At 28.5% G+C, this 20,986-nt stretch overlaps 2 protein-coding genes across 5 annotated transcripts in view; one reads left to right on the forward strand and one right to left on the reverse strand.

The window, feature by feature from the left end:
- Positions 1–6,865, forward strand: part of LOC142324136 (putative phospholipase B-like lamina ancestor) — a 135,490-nt gene extending 128,625 nt beyond the window's left edge. Inside the window, exons 11-13 of one of the 3 annotated variants that reach the window (XR_012756226.1) lie at positions 3–144; positions 2,863–3,012; positions 6,551–6,865. Coding sequence is in view for 1 of the 3 variants with exons in the window: in XM_075364821.1 (XP_075220936.1) it covers positions 3–98 (96 nt within the window). In the remaining 2 variants the exon portion in view is untranslated. Of the gene's footprint in view, positions 1–2; positions 145–2,862; positions 3,062–6,550 lie in introns of those variants that run through there. The other 2 variants (XM_075364821.1, XR_012756227.1) reach the window with 2 other exon arrangements.
- The window catches only part of LOC142324137 (pleckstrin homology domain-containing family A member 3-like), a 37,370-nt gene that overhangs the window by 4,404 nt on the left and 11,980 nt on the right, over positions 1–20,986 (reverse strand). Inside the window, exons 6-7 of one of the 2 annotated variants that reach the window (XM_075364824.1) lie at positions 19,516–19,556; positions 12,429–12,912 (exon numbers count right to left, since the gene is read on the reverse strand). In XM_075364824.1, the coding sequence (XP_075220939.1) occupies positions 12,903–12,912; positions 19,516–19,556 (51 nt within the window). In that variant the 3' untranslated portion in view covers positions 12,429–12,902. Of the gene's footprint in view, positions 1–12,428; positions 12,913–19,515; positions 19,557–20,986 lie in introns of those variants that run through there. The other variant, XM_075364823.1, reaches the window with a different exon arrangement.

Consider the following 20,986-nt stretch of genomic DNA (forward strand, 5'->3'; position numbering starts at 1 on the left):
AGGGTAGACTTCCAGGTTGGAGGTCTGGCAAAAGGTCAACAGATCCACCCTGTAAAAAACATTGCAGTGAAGCCGATCAGCTTTGGAGAAGCAAATAATCATGTCAGAGGATAAGATTCATGACGGACAGTAGTACCAAGAAAAGTAAGTAAGGTGCTTCATACACATTCATTGTTTTACAGTTCAGTTTAAATTCTTGGTTTAAGGTTGAGATTATTATACTGTTATCATTCGCTTTCAGAAAATTTAAAGAATTTATTTCTTAAATTTTATTCATGAGCGTCAATAAAATAGATATACCTTTGTTATTAAAATAAATGAGAAGTTGTAGTTTGAAATGAGAAATTTCAGAAACTTTATTTATGACAACTTTTCCGTAACTCTATATCTTACCAAATACCTATTTCCATAAATATTTGATAGGTTATACAGATTGCATAGCTTACAAGTACTCTTTTAGTCCTGATAGTGATTGATAATCAGAAGTTTATTAAATCTATAAAATCATGTTTACTAAAGAAAAATAAATTCTAAAAATAACCAAATTACCATTTAAAATAGAGGAACTTTAATATAGAAATAAAAACATATTTATATGTTTTTACACAACATTTATATGTTATATAATAACACAACTTCTATGTTCTGAATTAATCTAAATAATATTACACGAAGAAAAATAAAAACTGAACAGACCAAAATTTGCAAAAATACTGCTCTATTAAGATACAATAAATAATAATATCTAAGAGATGTCACATTTTAAAAATCAATACACAGATAAAATGATTTAAAACTGATAATGTTTTATCCTTGTTTAAAATATAAATTATTACCAAAAAATTATACATGTCTTTTTGCATGTTACTCCACACATCCTTTGGAACATTAAAAAACTCTGTACTTATAACAAATACTAATATAATCTATATTTTTTAATGTAATACTAATTAAGTTATAATATTATAAACTAAATTTAATCAAAATGACAAAAATGTATCAATTCAATCAGATCTAATTATTTAGTTTTATACCTTGTGTAAAACAAAGTAATTCTCAATGAAAGCATTGAATGAAAATCAATGAAACATTCTCAATGAAATGTACTTATCCTACTGTACGCTATTTAACATAAAAGATTGACTTTTTCAAGACATGAGTATAAGCACGTTAAAAAAATTTAGATGTAACATAATTTGCACAGACTGAATTTTGTAATGTAGGAATTTTCCATATAGGAATAATCCAACTTTAAAATTCCAGTAATATCAGGTTGAATTTTACACAGCTGTCACACCCCTGATCCATTTGTTTTGTAATCTTATTTTTAAAGTTCAAAATGGAAAAAAAAATATGAAGATAAAACATATTTCATATGCACAGCAATTCAGTTCTTTTTCTAATGGTCTTCATTTTAATTATAATGGCTTCAGCTTCAGTCTTGGCATTAAACTATACTTTTAAAAGAAAGATGAGACAAATCATTGATAAAAAGGTTCCAAAATCTTACTTTGAATTTAAACTGTAATTAAATTAATTAGAAACTCACTGATTATGACTAAAATCTTATTACAATGAGGTAAATCAGTAAACAGACCACAAACTGATGTAGGAAAACTGAATATTTCTAGAAGTGATAGGTTCAGCACAATATGGCTTAATATTATTCAATTAGCAGTCACTAGGTATCTGAAGCACATATAAGCAGCTTGGTGAAGTAAATACCCAAGCTATTAGACTTTGCAGGGTGATACTAGGTACAGAAATAAAAGCATCATGACACAGCATGGCATTATCTTGAATCATATCTCATAGTTAATATGGAGGATCAAATATCCATTGATGGTGAATTTAAATATATACTTCATGCAATAAAAAATTTTGGCTGATGAAAAAACATCATGAATAACAATATAAAGTAAATAAAAACAATAGGTTATTAAAACAATTTAAATATAATTAAAAACTTGGTGGTCCTCTGTTGATTAAAACACCATTAGGGCTATGAATCGTGGGGTGGTGGGGAGTGGCGACCGGAATCATCACAAGGTGGGTGTCTTCCCCTATGGGGGTTGGGATGGTCCTCTCTTGTATGACAAGTATTATTATTTTTCTTGTCAAGCACATGCTTATATACCAGCTAACTTTCTTAACAAATTGACAATGCTGTATGTAATACACATATTACAAACTTATAAAATTAAAAGAGTAATTTTACATATGCAAAAACAAACCCTGACCTTAATGAAACCCAGCTTCTTCATAAAGAATTTAAGAAGATAAAGAATTCATAAAAAATTGACCTAACATCACAAAAATATTCTTTAGTGTTCACTACTTCATTAAAAAAACAAAATACATATATTTTATAAGTTTGAAAAAAAATTAAACCATAGATAAAGAATTATTTTTTTTACAATCTGAGTATAGAATTACTTTTCTGTTATTAATAGATAAGATTTCTTCATACAAAATTACATTATTACAATGGCAATGCATTTTTTGAACAAATATTGATTCATAAAATAATGAGTAGATATTTATTATTTCATGACTGTGATGTGTGTAGAAAAATTTACTCACATAATATCTTATAAAAAACATTTTACGAGGACGGAAAATCTTGATATTAAAAGTTAAAATAAGGTATTATATTAAAAAAGGAAAATACTGGCTAAGTTTTTATTTTTAGTTCAGAATATAAAATGTAGATATAGTATTCATTTAATTTTTTGTGAAGTATTCTTTATATAAATTATCTTAAACGATTATAAAAAATAAATAAATTATTAGAAAATTACAACTTTACAATAATTATTATATTTATTTTTGGTGTTACATTAATATTTTTTCAATTTATAGGTCTTGAGATAAATAAATAAACACTAGATTCAAAACTGAACAACAGCTACAATTGTATAACGAGAGATGGACTGCAAGGAAATATGCAATGTAAACAATGCAACAGCACATTGAAATAGTTTCTACAAAAACATTAATCAGCACTTTTAGGTTATTTTAATTATTTTCATTAAACTTTTTTATGAAGTATCTTATTTTAGTTAATGCAATGATTTTATATCATTTTACAACCATATAATCAACTTACATTTTATTTAGAATGTATTACTTTTTAACCAGAAACAATAGCACATTGAAATAATATACAAGTTAAATTAATAACATATGTGAAAATTACTAGGAAAATTATTACTGTCATATAAACTAAATGAACAGATTAGGTGCATAATACATAACAGTAGATCCCAAACAGAAATTCTGGAATGGTTATTTCATTTAAGTTAATTATGAATGATAGTTAATTAAAAATTTTTGTTATTGAATCTCAATGAATTATTCATGATATTTGGTGCAGCTTCATTAAAAAGTGTAAATAAATTTATAATCTTATCAAAATTTCTTTAGTTTATAGCTGTTATTTACAAAACACAATTGGATCTGAACCTCAAAAATTATTTACTGAAAAACAGAGATAAATGATGATATTGTATTATGAAAACAAAAGGGTAAAAAAACTACGAATATCGTAGCTAATATAAATAAAATGCTGGCCTCCATGGCATGAGTGGTAGCGTCTCAGCCTTTCATCCAAAGGTCCCAGATTTGAATCCCAGTCAGCCACTTTCACACGCTACAAAAATTGTCATCCATCTCATCCTCTGAAGCAATACACCCTAATGGTTGTCCCGGAGGTTGAAAAAAAAAAGTACAACAGTCAACTGTTGCAGTCTAACATAGGCACAACAAATGCCTGTTATAGGTGTAATATATATATATATTCTTTCTTTTTTTTAGTTATATATATATATATATACATTCAAGCATATAATTTCACAGAAATAAAATTGTTTACTCATAGCTATTGATACTGTTAAATTTAACAACAGATGTGCTCAGCAATGTAGGCAGCAATTAATTGAAACTTATAATCCAATTTTTTATTAATTTAAGACTGTAATGAAATTTTTATACATTTCTTTTATTTTCCCTACCATTAATTTTAAATTGAACAATAAATTACTAAAATTGATCCAAACATTTTTTACAATTACTGATACAAATTGGCTGAAATAATATAAACAAAAATAATAAAAGATTCTTGTTATATAAACTGTACACACACACACACACACACACACATATATATATATATATATATATACACACAAACTTTTTACTTTTTTGACAATGCCTGTTTCTGAATTAGGAAGTCCAAAGGATGTTTAGAATGATTTTTATTGTTTAAAATAAATGAATATTGATTAGATAACCTCTAAAATCTAAATACTTTACCAATAACTAAAGTGTTATCATCTGTTCAGAAACAACTGCTACATAAGTAAATCAATAAACAGGAAATGTTAACATAATTGAGGTGTTGAAAGGAAAAGTGGTGCGTCAGTTTTTAAAAAATATTGATGTAATTGATGAGGTAACATCTGTATTCTCCATATTAAAATCTACTAGATGGAAAGTTGGTGCAAGTCATAACTCTCTTATTAACCACATAGTTGACAGCAAGTTACTTGATTAGTATCCATGTTTTGGTAATAGGAATAGTGGTGTAAGTCTGATTTACACCACTTTTACTGCCACTACTGTGGTCATTACTCGTTATCTTGAGTGTTGGTTGATTGCAACAGTAAACAACTGTTCAAGAAAAAAAGATGTTTTTAAGAGATACTGAAGAGGCATGAAAGCATGCTTTTGATTCTTTTTGTAAGCTATGCTCACTTATTGTGCAAAACGCATTTTGTGTGGTCCAGTGAAACAGAGGGAACCATAATAAAGACATCCCAAAAATCAGTCACTAACCAATTTTTTATTCATACTCAAAGAAAAATGATCAAAGTTTGTATAAAGTTCTTTCTAGACATTCTAAATATCAGATGGCCGTATGAGTAAGGCTATTAAAAAAATGAAAAGTACAAAGCAACTTGGATTTAACAACTGAAGGTGTAGTGTTACATTTAATGAAAACTCTGATGAGTGTATGAAGTCTGTTCCCAACCTATGATGTGAAGATTCCCATCCTATGAGTCACATTACATTAGACCTTAACTGTAAATATTTATCCCAAGATCTCAATGCATTTCTTATCTACAAATTATATAGAGACTACTTGAAGAAAGAGATATGATTCCAGTTTTTATTGGTATTTATCATAGGACCTTCTATAAGATTAACCTGCACTTTCATGCATCTCATTCTGATACCTATGCTAACTGTGACTCATACAAAATTAAAAAAAACCATCTTGATCAGTGAAGCAGAAATCCATACTTTAGAATTTGAGCATAAATTACATCCAAGAAACACAGACAGAGCTTGCTTGAATTTCAATGAAGAATGGTGCAGAAAAAGCAAAGAATGGTTCTTCATTTTACTCACTGACTTTTTACCTAGAAAAGGCTCTTGCTTTTCCCAAGTTTAACACATCACTCGCTTATTACAAGTGAAATATATTTACAATTTAAGATGGCATGTACTTTCAAGTTGTTTACAATTTATCTATGGCTAGATGAGACCACTGCTTGAAGGGGCTTGCAAGAAATTATTTCTTGTGTAATAAAACATGTTGAGGCACATGCACCTCAAGCTAAGCATATTGTTGCTTAGCTTGAAATGCTAACAATATATACACTGGGCAAAAAAGAAATTGGAAGTTTGCTATCTCTATATTAAACCACATTCAGAATTTTAATCACAAGTTTACAGTAGTCACTGCTACCTAGTGATGCACACTTTGGTTCAATGGAAACTTTCACTAGAGACAAACTAATTTATGTACCAAATGATGGGTACTCAGCTATAGTAAAAGTAAGAAAGAAGAAATCATTTCACTTTACAAAAATGGAAAGAGCAGATTTTAAGAATGTAACCAACCTCCTTCAAGCTATTACAAAAAGAAAGATAAATGTAAAGAATAAACCAGTTTCATGGTTGAGAATACAGAGGATTCAATGCAGAAAAAATGAACCATTTACTTTGTTTTATAAAGAAAGTTTAAACGAAGACCTTCCTGAGTGAAAAGAAAGTAAGGCTGAGGATGTAAAAGAATATTGAACAAAGTTACCTGTATAACAGACCTAGTCCAGTGATAGCAATGATAAAACAAGATATATGTGACCTGCTACCTTACACTCCATTTGTAAATTCTAACTATTTCATAAACCTTCTGACATTTCTGATGAAACCATTACTGACACTGGACTTCTGACTGACAATGAGAATGTCATGGATGAGTGAAGACTTGATGACTTTGTTTATAAACCATTTTCAATACTTTTGTGATAAATAAATATTAAAACATTTAAAAACTGTAAGCACTGATTTCCATATCATTCTGAATCTATTACACCAAAGAGGGAAAAGTGGTGTGAGTCAATTCAGCTGCTAAAATAACTGTTTAATCACATTAATCTATCAGGAATTAAATGTACTTATTATGGAGCAATTTTCATTAAAAAAAAATAGGGTGATCCTTTTACTGACGATTTAATTTTTAATAAAACGTTCTGTTTTGCAGACAAGAAGACACAGAATAACCAAACTGCCTTTTGAATGACAAAGAGTAACAGAATCTCATAATAAAAAAAGAAAAGACATACTGGAAAGTAAAAAAGTTATAAGATATTTAAATAATCAATTACCATTACATTAATGAATAAATAATTAGAAATAAATACACTAACACAACACTAACTACATTTTTTTATGTTTTTGCCAAAGAAATTTTATAGAACACAACACTACTTTTTCAACTAACTTATCAAATATATGACTTTTTATTTTAAAAACAAAAGTTAAAATTAAAAATATATAAAAGTTTATTTAATTTACACTTTAAAAAATGCAGCAGATTTTTATATATGTTTAATCCATAACTTTTAGTGTTTATAGAAAAAAATATTATGTATTGCATATGATTGCTGAAAAAGTAGTAGCGTGTACTATGAAAGGTATTAAATAAAATGTTAGTTGGCATTACGAGATAAATTAAAACTTTTTAATTTTTATCAAATTATTCTGCTGCTAAAATGGATTTTGATGTATTTATCAATCAAATATATAACACAAAAAATAAATTATAAATTTAATTCTTATTTACCTAACATAATTATCCAAATAGACACAACCTTATTTTGTAAACATCTAAGCACTTTTCATTTATTTCTATTAGCAAACATTTTTTTAAATGTTAATTCTTTTTCTAAACAACTAAAATAAAATTAAAAAATAAATGTTTTAAACATGATACATTATCTACATACTTTATTAGAAAGGTATTACTATTAGAAAAAAAAAAAACTTCAAATACAAATAAAATAAAGAATTAAATTGATTGCTGTGAAAGACCTTAATATATATATAAAAAAAAACCAATAATAATGTGTATCTATGAGATCTAAAGCTAATAATAAACTAAGAATATTTAGATATATAAATAAATTATGAAAAAACTTCATAAAATTATTTTATACGACACTAAATGCCATTAACATCAAATCAACTGAGAAAAGGAATGATTAATGACTATGAAAAATAAAAAATTTCACTGTTCAATTTGCTTACTAATTTTTGCTAATTAAAAAAAAAAAAAAAAAAAATCTTTTAGGAAATTCTGCGATGAACAGAATATGTTACAATATAAAAATAATATAACACAAATAAACAATTAAAAACAAAAAACCAATAATACAACCATAAAATTACACAACAACAAAAAATTTAACATATTTTTAACACACAATTTCCAATGAATTACTTTTAATAAAATTCTCACTACTAAGTAAATACTAACAACAAAATTAATACATGCAATTTGCCTACACATAAGATAACCCTTTTCTTCAATAAAAACAAAAATTATCAAAACTTTTATTTATTTAATGCACAGCCTCATACCTAATATCATTTCTTAGATTTCATAGATGAAAGAAACAATGATACTTCCATTGTCCAACCTTTTGACTGTTTGAATAGTCAAAATAAGGTACTTTCAATATAATAGTGATTTTCACTAGTTCCTAACTAATAGAGATTTCTTTACACCTTTCTCTTTAGTTTCTTTCATTCAGAAATTATTTTATATTAAGGAAGGTTTTGATAATCTTGGCTAAAAGTATCAGGCTCATTAAAATAATTAACCACAAATAATCAGCTAATTACTTTTGGTCAAATACAGATTATAGTTTTTTGCACATTGTCATTTTTTTACGATAAATTGAGCACCAACTCATCCACTTCAATGAAGCTGTAGAATCAACGTCCTGCCAGAGCTTCCTTCAATGGCCCAGAAAAAAATAAATTGCAGAGGGATAAAAGTATGGAGTGTACAGGGGGATGTTATAAAGTTTTCCAGCTTATTAGTGTTGACAGCTGTGAGGCCAGGCATTGTCTTAAAGGAAAATCACATCTATGATTGGTTGATGGTACCTTTTGTTCCTGTGAATGGCTTTCATTTTGTCCAAGAGCTGGCATTAGTACGGCATGAGTGTGACATTCATGGAAAGAATCGACAAGAAATATGCCTTTATCATCCCAAAAGATGGTTGTAAAAAAAATATATATTTTTTTAATGTGACAGCCAATTTTCGAGAACAGAAGAAGGTGCAATGCAATTCCAGAAACAGTTTCCGGATAGAGTGCTGCTGGATAGCAGCACCAGTTTCACTTGGAGCTGCTGGATAGGCGAGAGATAGGATCTTGCTGAACTAAAGCAGAAGAAACGTATAATCCCAGTTCTAGTCGTGAGGAATAGGGAAACCTATCCTCCACAACCTAACTTTAATTTTAGCATGAAGGCCAAACAAAATCTCCTAAAAACTCCAGGGGGTAATCACAACAAGAATCACTAACTGCATCACCCAACATGAGCAGTGCGACTGGGTCATTAGATTTTGGAGAGCCTGAAACCACATGTACAGAAGTATCACAGCTTCCTGGAACCTTTAACATCTTTCACTACAAAAATCCGACCCAAGAAAAAACAAGTGGACCTTTTTCAAACAGGCAAGTTTAAACAACTAACATATAACTAGAGGAATGTAATATCAACATCATTTGCACTGCAAGAAACAAGATTCAGAGATTAACTACCCATGAATGAAATTTAAAACAAATGTAGCATATTCAAAGCCAAAATCAGACATTACAACACGGTTATCAAGCCGTAAAGGTTATACGCATTGGAATGCCTAACACTTAACAAGAAAAGATAAATACAAGAAGCTGAGATAAGAGAAAGGCAAATACTCAGGAAAATATAAGACAGCACCTAGAAAATACAGACAAACGAGAGCTTCTACAAACAGAGACATTCACAGATCCATTCAAAAGAATGCAAAAAATTCTATGGATACCTCAAATGAATGGACAATGACAGACTGACCAAAAGGATCTTCAACCACATTACACAGAAAAAGCAACAACCAACTGGGTTAATGAAATGCATAAGATATCACACAAACAGAGATGAATTCAGTAAAATAATAGACAGATTTAAGAACTTTAAAAGCAAAGATCACAAACCAAGGACAGCAAACTGATGAAGAGGAATCACAGTGAAAAGATGAAAAAGGTCTAGAAAGTAAAGAACAAGTTGAACAACAAGCAAAGAGTTCCCTGTGATCCAAAAAGGACCAAAATGAATATTTTTCAACAGTATCTATGAGTAGCAAATAGCTTAAATCATTATAAAATCACAACCATAATATTCTGGTGTGCAAACAATCACAATGTAACTACTATTTTCAGTTCTAAAATAGTAAGAGATTTAACATGTCATTGCTATACAGTTTTTATATATTATCCCTCGTGATGAATTTTTTTTTTTTTGAGGCTATATAGACAAATAAACCCAAAAATACATTGATACATTCTTTTTTGAAATTTTTTCCAACCAAGAGAATTCACGCACATGCTGGAATGCTTGATGCATAAAACTTAATATATATTCAAGTGTTTTTTTTAAAATACAGCCCTAAATAGTAACTTGTAAATAATAGAACTTTACTTCTTGTCAAGTGTAAGTAATAAAACTAGTAAGTTTTACTAAAACTGACTTTTTTTTATCTTAAATTTGAAAGAAATATTTGAACATTAAATATTGTATAGTACTGAACATAAAAGTACAATTGAATAATTTTAATTATATATATAAAAAATAATTGCTGCTTCAAAATAATTTTTAACTGTGAAAACACAATGTAATGTAATACAGTCCATTTATTTTCAGTAAATTATGTTGCTATTGATTACATACTATTTTTTAATGCTGCTTTATTTAAGTATTCTATAAATAAGGAAATATAAGAAATTATTTCTATTTCTGATAAATAATACATTTAGTCCTAGGTCGTTATGGATGGAGTAAAAGAGGCCTTATAGCAACTTAATTTACCTACCATAAAAGTAAGTAATGCAACTATTTTCTGGTCAAATGGATCAGAAAAGTGCAATAACAATAATAAGAAAAAACAATACTTCCTTGATATAAAGTCAAAAAATATCTACTGAAAAACTTGCTATCCATAATAATAATAAAGCAAATTAAGAAATTTATGGTATAAAATAATGGCCCAGAATTTTCAAAAATAAATGTCAAGTATGAACTTGTTCTGCATTTATCAAAATACTTTCACCCATACCAGATCTAATTTTAAATCCTATACTAAATTATAAATATGAAACTGGAAATTAAGTTGTAACAATGTTCCCATTTTTGGTGTATTTATTTGATTATTATGAGATTTCAACAGTGTAAAAAAATAAAATGGAAGTAAACATGCACTCTACTAATAAAAAAATTATCACATTAAATAATTACAATATTAAAAATCTCAAAAAAAAAGTTTATAAATACATTATGGGATGAAACTGAAAATATTTCAAATTCAACCCAAAGGATTGCATAACTTTAAATATAATTTTATTATAATATAAGCAAATAAGAAAATAATATAAATTTCTTATTTTGATAAAAACAAGTCTTTAAATGTAAATCTGAAAAAAATATTATGTTTATTATGTTTCCAAAACTAACGTCACAAGTAAGCACATTATATATGTGTGTATATATACATATATATATATATATATGTATGTGGGTTTAAATTAAACTGAGAGCCGACAAAGCTACTTAATTGATCTGCTCTAAAATTGCCCAAAAAAATATGCGCAGAATCACTTTTGATCAAATATTCACTTGTCCAAAGCAAGTCATGTAAACAGCAGTGAATGTAAGCTCCCTTTTCAATGATATTTAAATACTACTGACCATATAAAACAGAACTAAATGAAGTTGATACTGAACATCCAAATCATTTATAGTAAAATAGTTAAATTTTCATAAGGGAGGGAAGCAGAAAATTTAAAAAAGAATATTTATGTATAATAAAACTTTGATAAGTTTTACAAAAAAATATTTTACAATATCATCACATCCAATGGATTGCAAATTAGTGATATCATTCTGAGTGATATGCCACCTCAAAAGCAAGCGCTATTTACAGGCTAGAAAAAGGTTTTCTTTAAATTGTTTGCTTTGACAAAGTTCAATAGATAAATAAAAATTCATAAAATAACTGTTTAAAATTAATCATGTTTCATTTTTATAATCTTCTTGTTTGCCATACGCATGTGTAATATTAGATTAGATTTCATAATATAAAGAACCTTTTTCTTAACAATGATATAATGTCTTTTGTTAACTCAAGCAATGTAGATGTAGTCAATATAAAAGCATTGATGAAACCTAAAAATACAAAACATTTATGGCTTTCTAAACAAAATTATTATATAATTTGTAATACTTATTTAGAAGTTTATTTACTCATTTACTTGTAATACTTATTTAGAAGTGTATAATATAAAATCATCAAGAACGTGTATCGTATATGACATACACTTACAGCCAGTCACAATAAGAATACCAAAATGTAGTAATTACATCATTTCTTAAATGCCAAATATAAAATCTGTACCCATTTTTTATTAGAAATTGTCTCTAATGAGGACCAAATACAGTGCAACACAAACTCTAATAAAAAAAAAATATAGGTACAAATATAATCAATGTATACAATCAATCAATTATACAGATACATAATCAATATAGACAATCAATTAATTCTTTGAAAAAGATTATATATTTATCACAGGTAAACCAAAAGAGATTCATATTTAGAAAAGAATATTCAAAACATAAGAATATATATTTATACATAAATTTATAATTTGTATTATAAATTTATAATACCAAATGAACACTTTAGTTTCATAAAAAAAATGAAAAGATCACAGAATAAACCTAAAAAAAGAAGATAAAAAAATACATTATCTACAGAAATGAAAAAAAATGAACTTGGAACATTAAAAAAAACTAATATAAAAATCACAGCTTACATTTGGTAATATATAGATTATAAACATATTCAGGGCTAGTAGTAACATTAACAATAATAAATAACACTAAACTATTGTTAAAAACTATTTTAAGTTTTACTAAACTATTTTTACCAAATTATAATATGGGCTTTCCTTTGTAATATACATTTCTAAAAAAAAAAACTTTCTTGCAAAAATGTAATAATAAAAAAGTAATCACCTGACTAGATTAAAGAAATACAGAAATTAAATAATAATTAATTCACGCAGAATAAAAAAATGAAAATAAGTATTATAAGATTATTAATAATAAAATAATACAATCAATAAAAAATGTAATAATATTAACATTTTCCAATATTTTAAAACTAATTTTAGTATTGTCATATTACAGATTTCTTAGAAATTTTATCTCCAGCATTTTATTTTAACACGAAGACTTATAGTAGGGTGAGATTCTTTGTTAATTTTTTCATTCATCAATAGAAAGTTCAAGTTTTTCTGAAAAAAGTTTTAAGAATCATTTAATTTCAATAAATGTAACTATTATTCAAGATATATAATAATAGTATTTATTTTAGAATAAATACATGTTTATTATATATGTGAAAAAAACAGATAAAAAATAATTGTAAATAAAATTACCAATTCAAATGTAACAGTAAATAACAAACACAACCAGGCCAAATTATCATCTAATCTGAGCTAAACAGTTTGAAGTTTCTATCTACATAGCATGCAGTCATTCCAGTTCAATTGAAGACTTCATAATGTAACTAAATACCTGATGTTGAAAAGTTATAGTTTCATCACATTCTTTTCCTTTTATATATACAAAATGTCCCAAGAATTAATGTAGAAACTTTTAGGACATGTTCTACTGGTGAAAATAATGAAAAAAGTTCACATAAACATAAGTTCGGGAACACTTTGTTTTCAAGTGATGGCTAGCAAAAGCTTTCACCCAGATTTCACAGCTCTTCTGATAAAAAGAAGCCCTACTGTAATTTTTGGTACAAAAATAAATGAGTAAAGTTGGTCGTTTCTTATGTAATTTGAGCTGAGAAATAGGATAAAACAGATCTTAGAACTGTAACTCCAATAGTTTTTAAGATATCCAACGTAAAACACAAAATTTGGTATGGAAAAACCAATTTTTGTTAGGTTTGTAGTACAATAGCTTTGTTAAATGTGGAAGATTTAGTAACAAAACTTGTAGAGAATTTAATTCTGAGAAAATTAATGTAAATACAGCTAATAAAAAGTAAAAAAAAAACTTTTAAAAGCTGGTTTTTTAATGAGGCAAAAGACGAAAAATAGACAGAAAATTATATTATTCTTGTACCCAATAAACATTATTCTTAATATATCAAAACAAAAAACCACCAACTACACTTCTTAATCTGGGTCCCAAAAATTACAGTAGGACTTCTTTTTATTATTAAAACTGAAGTTCAGGTGAAATCTTTCACCATAAAAGTTAGCCGTAACTTAAAAACAGACCATTGTTTATATGAAATATTTTCACCAATAGAACATGTCCGGAAAGTTTCTCCATTTCTTTGTGGGACCGTCTTTAATACCCAAATACAGATTCATTAGCCCTCTCATAATATCTCAACTTGCTAAAAATCTAATTTGTTTTTTAACATGTTCGTGACATCTGCCAAAATACATAGGCTTTTTATTTGTCATAGTTACACGTATATTTATAAAAACCTGGAAATTTTCTTTTTAACTTTATAATTTGTATTTGATGACAAATACATGAAACAAGCATAATTTCAAAGAAATAAAACTCCAATCATACGTTTTTCTTACTTTTCTGCGTGTACCCTGTCGGTTATACGACACAGCTTTGCTATGATATATAACTCCTGGGCGTCGTGCACCTGCATGTGTACATGAGCTCTCTTATTCCTCTGAGCCTGTCGCTAGGAACACCACTGGTTGCGCAGATACTTGAATATAATATTATCTGAATAATAATATGTATTTACCTAAATAAAATAGTTATTTGTAAAGTGGTATTATATAGTTCTTTTCATGACACCTATAATATGCCGTTGTACGAGGGTTATTTATTTTTCAAGGTCCGCTCGGTCACAAAATTAAAACCAGTGAAAAAAAAATTTTCATTTGTAACAAGTACTTGCATAGTTACGCTATTTCTCTAAATAGTCGCCACTCCGATTTAGACATTTGTCGTAGCGTGGTACCAACTTTCCAATACCCTTGTCATAGAATGGAGCCGCCTGTGTTTTCAGCCATGTTTCTACACTGGTCTGCAGCTCGATGTCTGTGCCAAAATGTTGTCCTCCTAGCCAGCATTTCATGTGAGCAAAGAGGTAAAAATCGGATGGAGCCAAGTCCGGGCTGTATGGTGGGTGATCAAATACTTCCCTACGAAAACGCTGCAGGAGCTTCTTTGTTACAGCTGCAGTGTGTGGCCGATCATTGTCATGGAGAAAGACAATGCCTGATGACAACATTCCTCTCTGCTTATTCTGAATTGCTCTTCGTAGACATTGAAGAGTCACGCAGTATGAGGCTGCAGTGATGGTCGTGCCATGTTCCATGAATTCCACCAAGAGAACTCCATTCCAGTCCCAGAACACAGTAGCCATACACTTTCTGTTGGAGAAGGTTTGCTTGAACTTCTTTGGTTTACTGGGAGAATGAGAATGGATCCACTGTTTGGATTGTTCTTCTGTTTCTTCAGTTTTGAAATGGACTCATGTCTTGTCCCCTGTGACTATTTTGTTCAAAAACTCTTCTCCTTCATTGTGGTAGCGCTGGAGAAACATTAGGGAGGCGTCCATTCTCATTGTTTTGTGACGGTCAGACAGCATCTTGGGAACCCATCGTGCACAGTTTTCGGTACTGAAGTCTCTCACTGACAATGGTGTAGAGAGCTGACCTTGAAATTTCAGGAAACGAATCACTCAATACAGAGATTGTGAGCCGACGATTTTCTCAAATTGCCTCATCCACTCGCTGAATGAGATAATCGGTTGACACTCGCTTCGTTCCATGACCGCTTGCATCATGAACATCTGCACATCCTGCTTTAAAGTTCCTGCACCATTGTTGCACTTTGCTGTCACTCATTGAGGTTTCACCATACACATTACTTATTCGTCGATGAATTTCAGCTGCATTACACCACCCCTCAGCCTGAAGAAATCGAATTACTGCATGCACTTCACACTTGGCGGGAGATGCTATTGTTGTAGACATGCTTACGTGCTAGCTGCGTGTTCAGAACTAAATGAAGTGACACGGCGTGATTGAAGGTCATACTTGAGATGCTGCGCAAAGGTTCATCCAATTTTTGCATGGGTTTTTATTTCGCGGCCGATTGGACCTTGAAAAAATAACCCTTGTATGATTTTAAACACCTACAATGTAGCCAGACTAAAAATAAATGCTATAAGAAACATGTGAAAACGTTACCCCACTCGGCGCATGATGCACTTTACTTATGGGCTGAGTGCACTCCTAAGGGTACATGACATCATTTAAAAAAGAACTCGAGTATCCGTACAGGTGCACGACGTCATGAACATGTTAAACCAAATAAAAGCTTTGAGTGTTATTTTTATGTAACAAAGAAGTAATAATGCAATATTCTTGCTGATGTGAGAAACAATTTAGAAAGCCTGTGGACAACTGGGAATTTCTGTTGTTATTAATGTATTGGTGACTGAAAAGTCACCAATCTGTTGAAGATGCATTTGTTTATGTTTTGTACTTTTACTTATATTTTTTAGCTTTATTTATGACTTAGTTTTTTATATTAAGTTATAATTTAAAAGTAGGTATATAATTATATTTAATTTTTAATGTTATGTGCATGCCACATAACCATTAAAATTAAATTAAATAACATTTAGTACAGTTATTCTTGAGCAAAGAACTGTTCCCATTAATGTTTCCTATTTAGTGTTAAGGCAGGCAAGTGTGAAAAAATCTCATATTGTACACTTTTACACCTATTATGATATTACACACCTATACGCTATTGTATTATTAATACCACACACTACTGTGAAATGGTCTGCTAAATCTGATTCAAACATCAAACACATGCATGTCTGAGATTGTTCACAAACTAAGTTGGGATGGCTATGCTCAAAAAATTTAACCAAACTCATAGTTTTTGATAGCAATTGCTGATATAAAATATACTAAGTACACAAGTGCTAACAAACTTTGTTATATCATAATAGCAACTTGTTTTTATCATTCAGTAAATGATCTTTATAATTAACACAGTATTAATCTTTATTTTCATTATTTATTAATAATGTATTTTCAATAAACCAAAATTCCTGGATCAATAGTATATAAAAACTACAAAAATAATATCACATTTCATATTTTCAATAAATTCTAATGTTTAAAAAGAAAGATTAAGTTTGTCTTTTAAGAATTATAATTTATAAAAACTTGATTAAAAAGGTTCTTTCATACCATATTAAACCTTGCTAGTTTACTAATTTGCATTACAGGTACATTACATTGTACAGGGTTTTCTTTAACAGAAGAAATCCTATACAAATTATTGAAAAATATGCACAAAAAGTATCCTGTTTTTTCACCTATATTCCTGGTAGTGCAATTTCAACATTCTACAAACCTTGATAAGGGTTATTCAAGTAAAATTAGCCTTTTATTAAAATTTCCTAAATATATTTAAGAACAGAATTTTATTTGTTGTTAAAAGTATTTCAAAAACATTTCAGAAGTTGATTTCTATATCGTGGCCATTTATTTAAAATTGCTACTTTAGCTCTCAGTAAAGGTAGGACATTTTTTTTGTACCATGTGTTCTAACAACATTATTAAGGTACATAAACAACTTAACGTCAATAAACAGTGAGACAGAAAGTACCTCTAGAACTAGAGGGAATCTTGGTTGTCAGTTTAGAAAAAAATACAGTAGTTTCAGTGCTCCATAGTAAAACAGCTTTAAAAATAAGTAAGATCTATATGTTTACATTGACATTAGGGATTGTATTCTTTTTCAAGAGGTGGTTGAGATTCTCACCCGTTTTAATGCAAAATTTCTTTTCCTTCAACAACTCTTTTTCCATTCAGTTACTAACTGAAATGAGTAAATTCTGAGTATACATTTAGACATACAGAACTATGCGAAAAAATTTTTTATAATGAGTGCTGAAACCAACAATTTTTTTTAAATGGTCACCATATTGAACCCATCAGAAAAAAATTTTAAAATATTTCTTAAGGGCAAATAAAAGCTGTTCTTAAATATACTTAATACTTTTAATATAATTTGTGAGTAGCATCCCAACTTAGATAGTTTGTGGCACATTCTAGTCCAATGTGTATGTTTGAATCAGATTAGCAGACCATGAGGAGGTTTTTCACATTTACCTACCTTAACACTATATACACAATGTTAATGAGAACAGTTCCTTGTTCAATAATAGTAGCACTATATGTTATCTAATTTAATTTTAACGGTTATGTTGCTTGTGCATACATAACATCAAAAGTAAATAATATGATATACCTGCTTTTAAACCTAATAAACAAAACTAAATCATAATTATCTTTTATGAATTAAAAAAAAAATAAAATCCTTATAAAAGTTACAGAACATTAAAGTTGTACTATTAGGAAAATAGGGAGAAACAAGACAAATTTTATATATAATCTTTATTTCTTACTGGTTTTCTTAAAATAAACTGAAATTTTCACAACAATGCAGAAAATACAAGGTGTATTAGGTTATAACATTTAATTTTTCCTATCAAGTTAGGTAAGAGGCATAACTTTTCTATTAGAAGTATTTTGTTTTTTGAAAATGTTAGAATTATTGTATTACTAAAAAAGGTTTTGAGACGTTTACGTTTTTCCAATATTCTAGTTCTAGTCTAATTTTTTATTAACTTTTGATTAACCTGTGTGATACATAAGTTTTATCATAAAACTTGACTTGAGGTACTATTTAAATTCTTTTAAACTATTTTGTAATTCACATTTATTAATTTATAACATGTATAAATTCATTAACTAATTTATAATATGGATGTAAATAGATGGTTTCTAATACTTAAACATTAATCTTTCTAATACGAGGACGAGTCAAAAATTATCTACACTTTTCATTCTACAATTACTATTTACACAAAGGGAGGGTGGTTCAACACATACATAATTTTTCAGTATTGTCACCTCACTTGTCAATGCATTTGGTCCAGCGATCCATAAGCTTGCGTATTCCTTCCAAGAAGAAGATTTTCGCTTAGTCATGAAAAGAAGTTTGTACTGCGTCCTGTACATCTAAGTCTGTGGGAAATTGATGACCTCGAAAAGCATTCTTTAGCAGCCCAAACAAATGAAAATCAGAGGAAGCAAGATCTGGGCTAAAGGAAGGATGTTCCAGTATCTCAAAATTCAACTTGTTGATAGTTTGAATGGTGTGGTGAACCGTGTGCAGGCTTGGTATCCATTGTGCACAGTTTCTAGAAGCCAAGCTCATCAAAGATAATTTGCAGGCAGAACTATGACTGATGTTTAAAGAAGATGCTACCTCATAGATGGAAACTCACTTATTCGCCAGAATCATTTCTCAAGCTTGCTGAATCTTGTCATCCACGGTAGAGGTTGTCAGTATCCTCTCCCTCTTCATGTGTCACAATAGTCCAGCTACTTTTAAATTTCTTGATCCATGAAAAAACACTTTTGTGATAAAGCACTGTCCCCATATTGTGATAAGTATATGATGAATTTCAGCCCCTTTCACACCCTCATACCAGATAAATCAGATAACTGCTCATTGTTCCTCCTTGGTGCAAACTGCTAGTGGAATAGACATGTTTACACTGTAATAGCTGAAATGCAAATGATGCAATTGGGATCAAATTTTGCACATGTGACCACATGCTTAGAGTCTTATCAACTCTAAGCAGAAGCAGGCATATGCAGAAGGCAGTAATTACAACCTTGAAGGTGTGTTATAGTAAAAGTGTAGATAATTTTTGTTCTCGTATTTTGATGATAATTTGAGCTTGGTTTGGTCTTTATTACACTGAATTACTGAAACAGTAACAATAATAAAATACAACTTACTTTTCAAATGAATTAAGCCTCTTTGTAGATGGCATTGTAGCCTGAAAATAAATAAATATTTATTATTCAACAGTAAAGAATGTATTGTTATTATATAAATAAGAAAATAAAAGTAAACACAAAAATGTTCATTTTTAAACATTAAATATTAATGTAAGCATTTTTCAAGGTGATATACTGTTTTCAAATGTTATCACCTTGAAAATGAATATGTTTATTACTTCATGAAACAGAATAATAATTAAACAAAAGCAAATAAAAATCATTTGTGTTTAAACATTACTGTACTCAAACAAGCGCACATGTTAAGACTATATTATTCATGACTCAATGAATTTTTTATATATGAGCTTACTGCCAAATTTTACAGGCAATAAACTAACATAACTTTAGCTACACAAATCATGGGTATATTATACCAAAGCACTAAATTAATGTCAATAGAAATATTATTCACAATGATGGAAAAGAAGCTAAAATATAAAACAAAGAAACTAAAAACTATGATTTTTTTCATATCAGCAATTAAAAAAATTTAGGAAAGATGAGAATAGTTAGAAACACTAATATAGGATTTAAAATATAAAAATTTGACAGGAGAACTGAACTGAGTAGTAGGTTAAAATGATCTGAACACTTACAGGAATGTTAAGTGGAAGAGTAGCAAATGCAATTTTTCATCATAACAGGAAGACCAAGAAAAAAATAAAAATAATATAAAGGAAGAACCTGAAAAAGAAAACAGCTGGAGAAAGTTTTTCAAGCAGGAATGGTAGAGACAACATTAAGTGAAGATCCATGATCTGCAGTCTGAACTACTAACAAAACTGGCAAAAGGGAAAGGATGATAAATTACAGAAAGAAAAAAAACAAGGATGTATTTGTTTATATAAAGTTATTTTTTAAAATTAAAAAATAGAAAATAAGATAAAAACATTATAAAAGTAGAAAATAACATAATTTAAATAATAAAATAGAAACTTTTTTCTATTTTACAAATTTCCTTTTTTATTTTTCAGTTTGAACACACATTTTATTGGCCACAGTCAATTATTTGAATTTAGCTAACAAAAGTATATTTGAGAAACGACTATCCTATGTTTAAAAAATGTTGAATTCTAAGGATCCAAAATTTTGGAACCTTATTGAAAAATCTTATGATATTTTATTATCTTAGTGTTATAAGCACTTGTTTCAAGGGTTATGTCTGTTTAACATCTCTTCAAGAATTTCCTATTTGTTATATACTGGTTATTAATAAAATTACCTTTTATTAAAAACCGTATTTAATCAAAATATTTTTTTAAGGCTAGTTTATTATTAAATTTATCTTCTTTCAATAAAAACAGATTAATTAATTACAATTTTTTATTTAAACAGATTAATGTTGATGACAGTATAAACGAGTTCTGTAAATAAAGTAATGAGACTAATTTTTTTTGGCAGCCAAAGTGGCAAAACTGTTAAGTTG

This window comes from Lycorma delicatula, chromosome 4 (genome assembly GCF_047948215.1).
Source record: "Lycorma delicatula isolate Av1 chromosome 4, ASM4794821v1, whole genome shotgun sequence".
In the NCBI taxonomy this organism is placed as follows: domain Eukaryota; kingdom Metazoa; phylum Arthropoda; class Insecta; order Hemiptera; family Fulgoridae; genus Lycorma; species Lycorma delicatula.